Source organism: Odocoileus virginianus, chromosome 34 (assembly GCF_023699985.2).
Source record: "Odocoileus virginianus isolate 20LAN1187 ecotype Illinois chromosome 34, Ovbor_1.2, whole genome shotgun sequence".
NCBI lineage: Eukaryota > Metazoa > Chordata > Mammalia > Artiodactyla > Cervidae > Odocoileus > Odocoileus virginianus.
In genome coordinates, this window is record NC_069707.1 from 11455157 (window position 1) to 11468174 (window position 13018).

The 13018-nt window shown below is 39.3% G+C and overlaps 1 protein-coding gene across 1 annotated transcript in view; it reads left to right on the forward strand.

Annotated features, from left to right (window-relative positions):
- Positions 1-2130: 2130 nt before the first annotated feature.
- The window catches only part of NOX3 (NADPH oxidase 3), a 63644-nt gene continuing 52756 nt past the window's right edge, over positions 2131-13018 (forward strand). Inside the window, exons 1-4 of the mRNA XM_020880131.2 lie at positions 2131-2178; positions 2815-2910; positions 3027-3137; positions 4150-4234. Coding sequence (XP_020735790.2) covers positions 2131-2178; positions 2815-2910; positions 3027-3137; positions 4150-4234 — 340 coding nt within the window. The remainder of the gene's footprint in view (positions 2179-2814; positions 2911-3026; positions 3138-4149; positions 4235-13018) is intronic.

Sequence of the window (13018 nt, forward strand, 5' to 3'; positions counted from 1 at the left end):
ACAATATTGGGAAAGTCTTTAACCTGGCACCTGGATTATTTATTTAAGATTTAGAATTACTCTTATTATTTGTTGCTGATCAGTTGCTAAGCCACGTCCAACTCCTTGCAACCCCATGGACTACAACATGCCAGGTTTCCTTGTCTTTCACTATCTCCTGGAGTTTAATGCAAACTTCTGTCCATTGAGTTGGTGATGCCATCCAACCATCTCATTCTGTGTCACCCCCTTCTCTTCCTGCCCTCAATCTTTCCCAGCATCAGGGTCTTTTCCAATGAATCGGTTCTTAGCATCAAGTGGCCAAAGTATTGGAGCTTCAGCTTCAGCATCAGTCCTTCCAATGAATATTCAGGGTTGATTTCCTTTAGGATTGACTATTTTGATCTCCTTGCTGTCCAAGGGACTCTTAAGAGTCTTTTCCAGCACCACAGTTAAAAGCATCAATTCTTCAATGCTCAGCCTTCTTTATGCTCCAGCTTTCACATCTTTACATAATTACTGGAAAAACTATAGCTTTGAGTATATGAACCTTTGTTGGCAGTCATGTCTCTGCTTTTTAATATGCTAAGTTCATCGTAGTTTTTCTTCCAAGGAGCAAGTGTTTTAGTTTCATGGTTGTAGTCACCATTCACAGTGATTTTGGAGACAAAGAAAATAAAATCTGTCATTGTTTCCTATTATTTAGGTAAATGAATATTCATAATTATCATTATTGTCAATTTTAATTTTCTTTTTAATTTTAATATTTTTTTTAATTTTAATTAATATTAAAATTTTTAGTATTTTTAGAATAACTAAATAGATTCACCATATGAGGATGCAGAAAGCTTAAGCAATTATTCAAGCCTCCTATTTCCATCTTAATTATGTGAAAACTTTAAATGAAATATTTGAGCAAAAAAACATTGCTTAAATTGGGCCAACTTTGCCCACCAGCACAGTCATAGTCACTGTATTTAATAACTGTGTGTGTGTGTGCTCTGTCACTGAGTTGTGTCTGATTCTTTGCAAGCCCAAGCTCTGTAGCCCTCCAGGCTCCTCTGTTTCATGGAATTTTCCAGGCAAGAATACTGAAATGGATTGCCATTTCCTACTCCAGGGGATCTTCCCAACCCAGGGATCAAACCCACATCTCTTGCATCTCCTGCACTGGCAAGCAGATTCTTTACCACGGCGCCTCCTGGGAAGCCCCATTTAATAACTGTAACTTACACAAAATCAGAGACTGGACCAGACCCAGGCAGAGCCACTCTTTGGATCACTAAAGTATGAAAGAATATTCTCACTGACCTCCTGGGTACACCAAGTGGGATTGGGGGGAAAAAATACAATTCATTTTACAATCCCAGAAAACTGTCTCCTTCATTCCTTATAGTTACATATTTTTAAAATATTTATTTATTTGGCTGCATCAGGTATTAGATGTGGCATGCAGGATCTAGTTCCCTGAACCAGGAGTCAAACCTGGGTCCCCTGCATTGAGAGCATGGAGTCTTAACCACTGGACTACCAGGGAAGTCCCATCCACATTTTAAATTTATGAAAGTTCCTCCATCTGTGTTGTTTTTTTTTTTAATGATTCTTCTCTGGTTTTCTTCATCATCTTCTGAAAGATTTACTTATATTTATTTACCCATCATTCTATGTTTTCTATAAAAAGCTTTTTTCAAAGAGGAAGAAAGGAAGTGAGGAAACGAAAATAAACAAAGTGGCAAAAACTCTATTAAAATGTTTTGCTGTATCCAGCCTTCAGCAGTTAGGTTATTTTTCAAATTTACATAAGGACTTATTATCATCCTGACTGCAATCATGTAGAAAATGAATGGGGTATAAAGTACATGAGGCTAATTTAATAAAACGAGCTTTCTTTTCTTGTGAAATCTTTGAAGAAAGGAATCATTAGACAGAGACTTGCCTTGTTTTCACCCAGGTCATGAGGCATGTCAACTTGGAGATGTGCCTTTGGCAAGAAGTCCTTAATTAGAAATTCCTCAAGAGCTGCTCCCAGTAGGTGCTTCCTAAGACAAAAAGATAAAATAACACAGCAAAAAAGCCCTTGCTAAGGATACAACATCCAGGCTGAGGTGAATGAAAGAAATAATTTGCCAACTGCAAAAGAGCAAAGCTGTTATGATGGGATGCTGGATTTTGAATGAGAGTCTCTCCATCATATTAGTAGTAAGTATCATCATTTTGTTATTCAGCTCTAAACATATACATTGCATACCTTGATTCTTCGGATAACTTGTATAGGAACACTAAGTAACGTGAAGTATTGCTCTGCTTAAAAGACTAAAACTTGTTAGAAAACATCCAGGAGATACACCTTGGTAAATCTTAATTTACTCTTGCAGAATCATGCAAATCATTATTTTTAAAGTCAAGTGATTTTCATTTGCATCGGGTATGAATGTTTCGATAAATTGAAGGAAGTGTTTGAATTGGACTATGACATTGGAGTTTTTCTAAAGTATTTTCTGAGTTGATTTTTAAGGATTTCCCCCTTGACTTCATTGACTTAACACATTATAGCAATGTTGATGAGGAGGGTTCTGCACTTTTCATTAAATTCCTTAAAGTATACCCCTATGTGTTTCAAATCTTTTTTAATAAAGTTAACAATTTCTTATCATGATGATAACTGTTATGAAACTAACCTATAAGAAATAAGTACATGGAATGATTCTGATTGATATTGAAAAGCTTTTCATTTCGCTTAAAAAAAAAAAAAGACCCCAAGAACCGCAAGTGATTTTGAGAAGAAGGAAAGGTTGAAGACAGTATTGATTGGCTCTTTTTTCCATTCTGCTCTAGCTCTCATGGCTGGGAGTGAATTTATATCTGTTTATTGACACATTCTATTGGTATGAAGAGGAAGAGTCTTTCCTTTATACGCGAGTTCTTCTGGGTGTAAGTAGATTTGGGTACTATGCATTAATTATCATTTCAGAAAACAAAATGCATTCTATTCCCCCCAGCTTCCCTGTTTCACTGTATCTCTTTCTTATGTCTTTACATACTGACAGCCAACACTGGCTTGGGCTCGCGCATCTGCAGTCTGCCTGAATTTTAACTGCATGCTAATTCTATTACCCGTCAGTCGAAACCTTATTTCATTCATGAGAGGGACAAGTACCGTAAGTACTAAGTTATTTGAAATAATTTCCGTTGTTATGATCTATTAATATAAGTGCTATTGAAAACAAAGATGTACTTCACTACAAAATTCCCAATAATCCTGTTTAGATTGACATGTGCTTCTTTGTAGAGAGGACACAACAGCTAAAACTGAAAATCAGAAATTGGTACATTTGATTTGTGTTTTCCTTTTGCCGTTGACACCTTACATGACATTGGACTCATTGCTCAACCTTCCCCTGATGCATCTGCTTCATCAGAAAAGAAAGGCTAATAAGATTGACCTGACTCATGAAGATGGAAGCATTATAACAGCTTGAACTATTACCATTTCTGATTAAAAGGAAACAGATACGTAGATGAGTCAAATGCCACTAAAGAAATGTCTCTCTGAGTTTTCAGCCCAGGAAAACACAATTAGTGTACATAGATTTTAGTATGTAAATTTTAACCCCTAGCAGACACAATGGGGCATTTCCTAATTATGTAGATTTCACTGCATTGAGTACTTACCTGTGTTTCCTGCCAAACAGAATAATGCACTGTACAGAAAAATGAGACCTTCAACAACCCTTCTAGACTTAATAATTTATCATATAATCATCTTCATAATTTTATGAATATTTAGATGTAGATGAATATAGAGCCTTTCTTTGTGTAATAAGGAATAATTTATAGACTACTTAAACCACATCACTGAGGATGATGGTTATCATCTTCATTTTCTAAATTAGCTGATGCATGATTATTAGCAGGTTTATTCTAGAGTTTTGACTTTTAGCCAGGGAGCTACTAACTCAATCACTTTTATTGAGTTGGAATTTCAGCAAAGCTAGTAATAACCGTTTGATTTTGCCTGTTTGACTAATTAATGGCCACTAATTTTTTGTCCAGGTAGGCCCACCTTTACTAATTTAGAGGGAGAGCCTGAGTCTTGCTCTCTTAACTCTCATGACACCGCTATTGCTATGATTTTCCCTGAATAAGACTTTCTAATTTTTGTTACTCTAGTGCTTCAGAGGACCATGGAGGAGGCAATTAGACAAAAATCTCAAATTCCACAAACTGGTTGCCTATGGGATAGTCGTTAATGCAAGTAAGTGCTTATTATTAATTGTCTGATTAATTTTATAATACCACACGTTCACTTAATAGTTTTGTTTATTTCCTCCCTGCCAAAGACTCACCCTTAGGTGAAAGAAATCTTTGTCTTCCATCTGACCATACAAACCTTATACAAATGGATTTTTAAATTTCTAATTTACATTCATCCCTTCTCTTCTTTACCAAGCCTTCAATTTGTCAAGGAAAAGTTTATGAAACTTCATTTTCATTTCTGAATAATTAAGCTTGTTGATAATACAGTGGTAAAGACCCACTTGAAAAATAAGCACTTTGTTGTTCAATATAATTCACATCAGAAATAAAATTGACCTATACTCAAAATCCCATTCAGTCATGGGAAAATGACTATCAAGTGGTACCATGGGCAATAAAAAGAAGAAAAGCAAGATCGTGTGAACGAGGTTTTGAATAGTATTGAGCTAGTGGATATAAAAGGATCTTGAAAGGATCTGAAGCTTTATAGGCATATAAATTGTTATCACCATTTCTTGAATTAGAAAACAAGAGAGTTCAAGATAAAAGCACTAGAAATTAGCATCCAAGGTCAAGGTTAAACTCTGGTGAGACAGAAACAAAGAGGGGCAACAACCAACTGGCTTGTGGTTTTGTTGGACAACAAAGACACTGAAATAAAAGTCTATCTGAACAATAAAGAGTTATGATTCAGGACTGTTTTCCTCAAACTAATTTAACTATAAAATGTTTTTCTCTTTTGTTTTTATCCTCTCATGCATAAAAAAATAGCAGAGTAAAAAGAACATTCAAAACAAATATAGATTTAATTAAGCAACAAGACATGACAGACGGTGCCCCGGTGCCAATTAACACAACTTTGGGTGTGTGCTGAGACAAGTCGGGAGAGCTCCCTACTGGCTGTCTTCAAAGCCAGATTAAGCCAACCCAGGAAGTGTTTGGAGAAATCCTTCGGTGTTTGTTAAGAATTAAGGGTAAAACTACAGCATGTCCCAGAGGAAACCAGAGAAAGTTTGGAGGACAAAGAGCAGGGCTAATTCATCTTTGTGTTCCAAGGCCTGCAATGGTGCAGAGTATATGTAGATGCCAATAATCTTTGATGAATGAGTAAACGCAGGAAGGAATGAAGACTCAGGGAAGCAGATTTAAGCTCAGAAATGGAAGCCTTTGCCAGATTTTGAAAATGATCTGAAATTAGAATAAGGGCCCCCTGAGAGGGCTGAGTTCCCTGTGGGGGGAGCTGTTCTAGTGGAATCCAGATTGCATCTTGGAAAGTGCTTCAGAGAAGGAATTCAAGGAAACTCTAGGTTTCCTTTAAAACCTGAGAACCTTTAACTCTGTTTTAAAGGAGGAGATAAAACACACTACAATGGCAGGAAGAATGCTCACTCTGCAATAGCTATAAGGCAGAATTGGACTCTAAGAGAAAGTTATAAAGATATTATAGAGAGAAGGAACAAAAAACCCCCAGAGCATCAAAACATGTCAGAAAAGGAATCAAAGAATAAAGGAAAATATGTGTTATGCAATGATTTTTTTCTCCTTAAACCTTTGGGTATGTATATTTCTTCATGCAGAATCATATATCAATAATATATATATATCAGTGATGCATGTTGAATATCTGCCTCCTGTGCCCAAGATGCCATGATAGGAACTATATATAACCTCCTGAAACTGGTACAGTCAGTAATGGTTTCAGGATGGAGCATAATTCACAGAGACAGCAGTTGACTAGAATCAGATGACCAAGTTATTTTATACGCCTGCTACTGATGGGTTGTGTGATCTCAGATAAGTTCCTTATGTCCTAGTCTGTGGAATTAAAAAAAAAAACAATCAATAATGCACTCTATCCATTCTTATGAGATGTGTGACTAGCTGTTGCGAGTGGACCTCTTGGAAACCTACAGACTTCGAGTCATTTACTGCTGCTATTGCAGAGAGAATCAGCTTGGTGGGCAGGCTGCCATCACCATGCCCCGCCCACTGTGCCCCAGCTCATCTCTCACCACGCCCCCTCGCTTTTTCCTAGCCACTAGTGGTCCCAGCAGGCTGTGCATTTGCCCTTGCTCTTCCCTCTGTCTGAAATGCTTGCCCGCTCCTTCTTCACTGGATAACTGGTCACCACATCCAGGGCTCCGTGCTTAGCCAGCTTCCGCCTGAGCTGCCAGATCTGTGCTGTCGGGCTTCCTTCTCTCTGGGCCCCAGCCACCCCTCCTACCGCACAGGACAATTTCTCAGACTCCAATCACCTTAAAATGTGAGACTGTGCCTTAAGCCTCTTCCCTCTCCTGGTCCCGGCGCATAATAGGTCCTCAGCAAATCTGGTCTAACCCTAGGATGAGTAGGAAAGTTAACCAGCAGGAAAAAAGAGATCAAGGGATTTCTTGGGACAAGGTGCTCTGTAAGCCTTCAGGCGTTGCCAGGGAGCCGGGAGCGTTTTGGGGGTGGACGAAAGATCGAGTGTGGGCAGCGAAGAGGCTCAAAATGATGCCAGTCACCCAAGATAATCAATTCACATTCTGCTCTGACAAGACAAAGCAGATGCCCGTTCTCCCGCTTTCCCCCACGAATCCCTGGAGAGAATCAAGTCTTCTCCCCGGCCCTCTTCTCCCTGAATCCCCACTGTTTGCCAGGCTCCCAAACGTCTCCCGGGGCTGTGCCAGCAGGGTCTGACTGCTTGTAAGAGCAGAGGCTCCTCGTCTCCCACCGCCATGGCAACCAGCAGCCCTGCTGTTGTTTCCACTCCAGGCAGAGGCAGGAGGGTGGAGAGAGAGCTCTCTGCTTCTCCCAAACCCTGACAAAGCAATTATTACATTTCACATTGACGGAGAAACGCGGCTGGCAACTGCTTTTAGGGGGAGAAAAATGCTAAGCCCTGGTTTCATAGATATACCTTTGCTTTTCACATTTTGTCCTTCTGGTAGATTCACTCGGGAGCTGCTGAAAATGTCCCTGTGCTTGCTTTATTAGCATCGCCCATTATGCTGCTTTTCAAATAGCCGACCGGCTTAATAGAGGTGTGTAACCTTGGAAGAAGTGCATCCACGTCGAAGTTTGCGTGCCAGACTCTAATTTCTCATCCGTTCCCCTATAAGTTGAACTGCAGGCTTTAATTGGTCAAATCATTAAAGGAGGTAATTAGAGCCTGGTGAAAGTAGGCTGGGGAGGAGGAGGGAAGAGGCAAACAATGGTATCTATAATCAAGGGCATCACCGAAAATGCAGTGACAGGAACTCTTCTTTTGGCTTCCTGCCTCCCTGCTTGCTTGCCTACGATAAGAGCTGCTGGAGCCTTCTTCAACCACTAATAAATCATTTTCAGAGCCCCATTTTCCCTGGTATAAAAATCATAGTTTTGCAGCCTCTCTGTTCCTGTTAATGCAGATCTTTCTGGACTCTGGCCCACAGTAGACCTTGAAGACCCTTCCAATTGAATAGTAGTACTTTAAGCCCGAGCTTCCTTCCAGGGGGCTGTGAATGGTGACCCTGGCAGCTCTGTCTGCCCCTGCAGTTGGCATCTGCTAGGTTCCAGGGGTGGATAATGACCCACAGGCACCGCCTGATTAGTTTGTAAACCTCGAGAAACACAAAAGAGACAGGTTGAGAGAAGTGACCTCAGAATTGGGATGCTGAGAAAAAATGATTTGGAGGCCCCACCACAGAGAAAAATCCCAGAGGCCCAAACGTTTTCAGACCTGATCCCAAAGGGATGACTACTGATCTGGTTCTGCTTGAGGCATGTAGAGTTCCAAGGAGGCGTCTCCCCAGTCCTGCCTCACACAATTTAATGTGATTTTCAAATGATTGGCATGCACAGTATGCCAGAGAATATGTGTATTCTTGCAGAAACAAAACCACAAATTTGAAAGTTTGGGGCCAAATTCTGGCTGCAAGAAACACAGCCAGAATTTGTCCCTGGGTCCTTCTTTCTAAAGGCTGCTTAATTAGGAGGTGACTAACTCCAAAATGACTGTTATCACTGACAGGCAGGCAGAAAGATAGCACAGAACTGACCACACTTCCAAGATTCTCCCTCAATTATGCTCCCTTTGATCTCCCGAAAAAGAAAAGGAAGGAAAGAAGGGAGGAAAAGGAACTTTCTCAGGGCAACTGGCTCTAATTGTAGCCTTTATGAATTTTTTTTTAATTCACTCTTCAATAAAAGCTCCTTATTTGAACTCCAAAGTTCACACACCAATTAAATGTGCATTTGTAGTGTGTCCAAGATTGCAGCTCTCTTTTCACTGTAAAAAATATTTTGTTAAGAAAGAATAGTGGAAAGGCTGAGCCATAGCATTTTTTAACATGAACTCGGGTGGGTTCTGGAAATGTGTACCTTGGGATCTTCCAAGTGATCGGTAGAAGGTCCCCTGAGACACCATGAGGAGAGAACCCGTGTAGCTGGTGACACTGGATTTGCCGTAAGACTGAAGAAGATTCTTTAAGACAGTGTTGATTTTGAAAATGTTTTAAAACGTTAAATTTCATGTTTGCTCTCACATTGGACTGCAGCTCCCTTTCAGATGACAAATGTTCCCAATTAACTTCAAATGGAGACATAGGAGCCAGACAGCTGGAAGGAAGCCTAGATATCATGGTTTAGTTCAACCCACCCCTTTTACAGATGAGAAAACAGGGACTAAAAGAAGTTAAGTAACTGAGACATATCCTCCAGTTTTCTTTCTCCCACATGCTCATACCAAATCTAGTAACATGATTTTGATGACTAAGAAAGAAAAAATAAAATTGTGTCACTATTTTATCATATACTTGAAGCAACTGTCACAGTAAACATAGATAGCACAGCTATTCATATTAAAATAACTAAAATGTATAAGTGGAAGAATAGAAAATATAATGTCTTTAAAAGAACAAAATCCATCTCTCCCCTGATATCTATCAAGTTCCAGCAACCCTGGATTTGGTAGCTGGAATACCTTTGGTTCCAAGCCAAGAACGCAATAAAATCAGGGTACAACCTAAGAGAAAATGGATTGCCAGGTGGCTCAGTGGTAAAGGATCCACTTGCCAATGCAGGTGATGCAGGAGATGCAGGTTCAATCCTTGGGTCAGGAAGATCCCCTGGAGAAATTGCAACCGGCTCCAGAATTCTGGCCTGGAAAATTCCATGGACAGAAGAGCCTGGCGGGCTACAGTCCTTGGGGTCACAAAGAGTCAGCCATGACTGGGGAACTGAGCACGCACACGGGCAGCACTGCGGCTGTGCTGGGCTCAGTCGTATCTGACACGTTGTGACTACGTGTACTCTAGCCCCCAGCCTACTCTGTCCGTGGTATATTCCAGGAAAGAATACTGGAGTGGCTTGCCACTTCCTTCTCCAGGGTTCAAGCCTGTGTCACTTGCATTTCCCACATTGGCAGGTGGATTCTTTACCACTGTGCCACCTGAAAAGAAAGCAACATGGAGGTAGCTGGAGAAATGAAAGATTTAAGATATGAATTTTAAAGTACATAGAAAAAAATGGAAGGAATAGCTTTCAATATATTCCCTGAAAAGCTACCTTGTGAAAAGCATCTTGGGTTTTCATACTCTACCTCATTAGTTTCTTCAGATTTGTTATGAGAAATCTGGCAATAGGAATAGATGAAGAGCTCAATATCTTTGCTCATGGAATAAATGTACTTAAATTTAGAAAAAAAATAAATTTAGTTCATCAGTGCCAAATGCTCATGTGGAAATCAACCTAATAGAAAGTATATTGTGACCAACAGCTCATTACATGGGAGAAAGAAGCTATAGAATGTAGACTATAAAAGACCTAGACTTTATCCTGTGTTCCTTTTCTAACCATCACATGTAGGTTATGTAATGGTAAATACATCACTTAATTTGGGGCTTGAAGCTCAGTGTCTATTTCTGTAAAATGGGAATAACTCCTCTCTCTCTGGTCTGCTTTAGCCCACAGAGGGAGAACTGAAGGAGGTATGAGCAGAGGCGTGTGGGTGAAGGGATAAAATGCAGACAGAGGATTTATACCCACCTACAAAGAGGACTCCAAAGATAATGAGCAGTCATCAGTCTTAGGAGCTCTTTGACTCTAGATTAAAGACACCAAGTGAGCTATTCAAAGAGTCTAGCTAAGCCCTTAGGAGAAATTCATCTTCAGTAAAGTATAGTGATTATTGATTAGAGAAAAGAAGCAATATAACTTAAAGGCCAAAAGCTTGGGCTCTGGCATAGGCAAACAGAGTTTTATCCTACCTTTTCCATCAATGAACTACAGGCCTCTTAATTTATTAAACACTGATCTGTAAAATGGGAATAAGACTAATATTTGAGGATTACATGAAATCATATGCCTAAAGAATTTGTAACAGCATTTGGAGTATATAATAATATATATTAAAGTGATATAATATATAATATTATATATATTATAATATATTATGAATAAAATTTAATAATAAGTATTCAATGTATGTTAGCTAAGAAAAAGATTACTTGTTTTTCAAAACTTTAAGACCATTGTCAGAAAACAGCTATTAGAAAATACTAGACAATGTTTATGTTTAACTAAGAAAACAGTTTCCTTTTTATATACAGCATATTGCAAGAGACTGCTGCTGGGTAAGATTTTCTAGATCCATGGATGCTGGGACCAAACAAAACAGCCCCTTCAGAGGCATGGCCATATATATTGACAAATAGAACATATGAGGAAAGACACTACCTCTTGGGTGCTCACCTCACTAAATCCATAAAGAGATAGTCAACATCATAGACTCAGAAACACTGTCTCGTGCTTTGCATTCTTAAGTAAAAGCTTCAACCAAAAGTATATTTGAATTGATTTCCAACTTAAAGGCTGTAGAAAAATGTGCAAAAATACATATTAGCAGAGAAAATGCTACTCTAACAATGCTGCACATAGATTGTCGCTCTGGATTTTCTCCCGTTCTGTAATCTCACTCTGCACATCTTTACTAAGGACATGCACGCTCAGTCGCTTCAGTTATGTCTGACTTTGTTACTCCATGGACTGTAGCCTGCCAGGCTCCTCTGTCCATGGGATTCTGCAGGCAAGAATACTGGAGTGGGTTGCCATTCCCTCCTCCAGGGGATCTTAGTAACCCAGGGACTGAACCCAAGTCTCCTGCGTCTCCCCTATTGGCAGGCATATTCTTTACCACTGAGCTACCAGGGAAGCCCTTACTAAATTCAGGCTGGTGCTAAGCATGTGCTAGGTGTTGAGATTTCAAGATGATCCAGTCTTGAGGGGTCAAAATCCATCAAGAAATGCCGGTAAAAATAATCAGAACCATAATATCTGGAAAATGTCATCAAGGCATCATCCATGCCTGTGAAACTGAAGAACGCTAGAGAAAACAACTTTTGAATTGGGTCTTAAAACAGGAGGATTGCTTTGCAGGGCAAAAAAGGGAATGGCTCTGTTAAATGGAACTCAGTTGACAGAGAGAAGAGGACAAATAGGAGGTGATATATTTAGATATATTTCTAAATTTATCTGCTACTAGAACCAAATGACACCGACATTCACAGAAACTCCTGCTGTTTCCTTTTCCCTCACTCCACACGCCCGCTCCAGTATTCTTGCCTGGGAAACTCCACAGAAAGAGGAGCCGGGTGGGCTACAGTCCATGGGGTCACAAGGGTCAGACACGACTGAGCTACTAAACGACAACCACACCTCAACTCACAGTGTACAACCATGGTTGACCCCAGAATTCACCCACACTATAGAGACTTATAATAGTAGAAACCTCTGCAGCTTTTCACTGTGGATGCAGGGGGGGAAGAAAAAGATGATGTCAGCTGGGAAATTACTTATCCTCTGGGTAATGAGTTCTCATTTCACATTTGAATCTGATCTCAATGGCGAGTATCATCTGGCCACCCAGCAGGGCTCCCATTGGCAGGAAGAGCCTCAGGATGTTCTTGTCTGAATGCTGTGGCTGCTGGCATCCCCATAGATTTCAGAAGACAAGAAAGTAGCACTGGGTATAGACTCCTTAGGCCAGATGATGCTGTGATCTGAGCTTGTTCTCTTCACTTGGAATTTAGACATCACCAACTCCCAGAATTAGAAAACTAAATATTCTTCTTAAGAATATACTGAGAGGTTTAGTTTCATAAATACTTATTTTGGTTCACTGGGAATAACATATGTAAGTATATGTATGTATGTGTACATATATGTATATGTATATATATATATATATTCACTAATATGTATAAAGTAAGAATAAAAAATATAATGTCTGAAAGAACAAAACCACTGTCTCTTCTGGTATCTATATCATATGTCATATGCATATATATATATATAAGTGTGTTTGATATACAGTATTCTAGAAAAATACTTTCTGATTTCTTGGGAAAGAAGAGATGTGTGTGTATGTGTATCTTCTTATATATATGTATAGGGTAGAATATATATATAATTAGCTTGTGTATCATAATATCTATTCTATGTCCAGAATGATTATACATTTATAATTAAATTATGGTGAATTGAAATTTACTTTATGTCTTAATATAGTTAAAATGAATATGGTGATGGGTTGCACAGCCAAATTAAAAAAAAAAATGAACATGCTGAATCATACAGTATCTTCAAAAGTATTCAGTTCATTTCATTCAAGACACTAGGAAAGATGCACAAATTACTCTTCCTTGGAGGTTACAAAAACCAGAACCGAGAAACTTGACCAGAGAGACATTGAGTTTTTGGGTAACTACAAAGGGAGAAACTAACATGGTGCCTGTTCTGTGTTGTCCCCTACCCATGAGTGAAT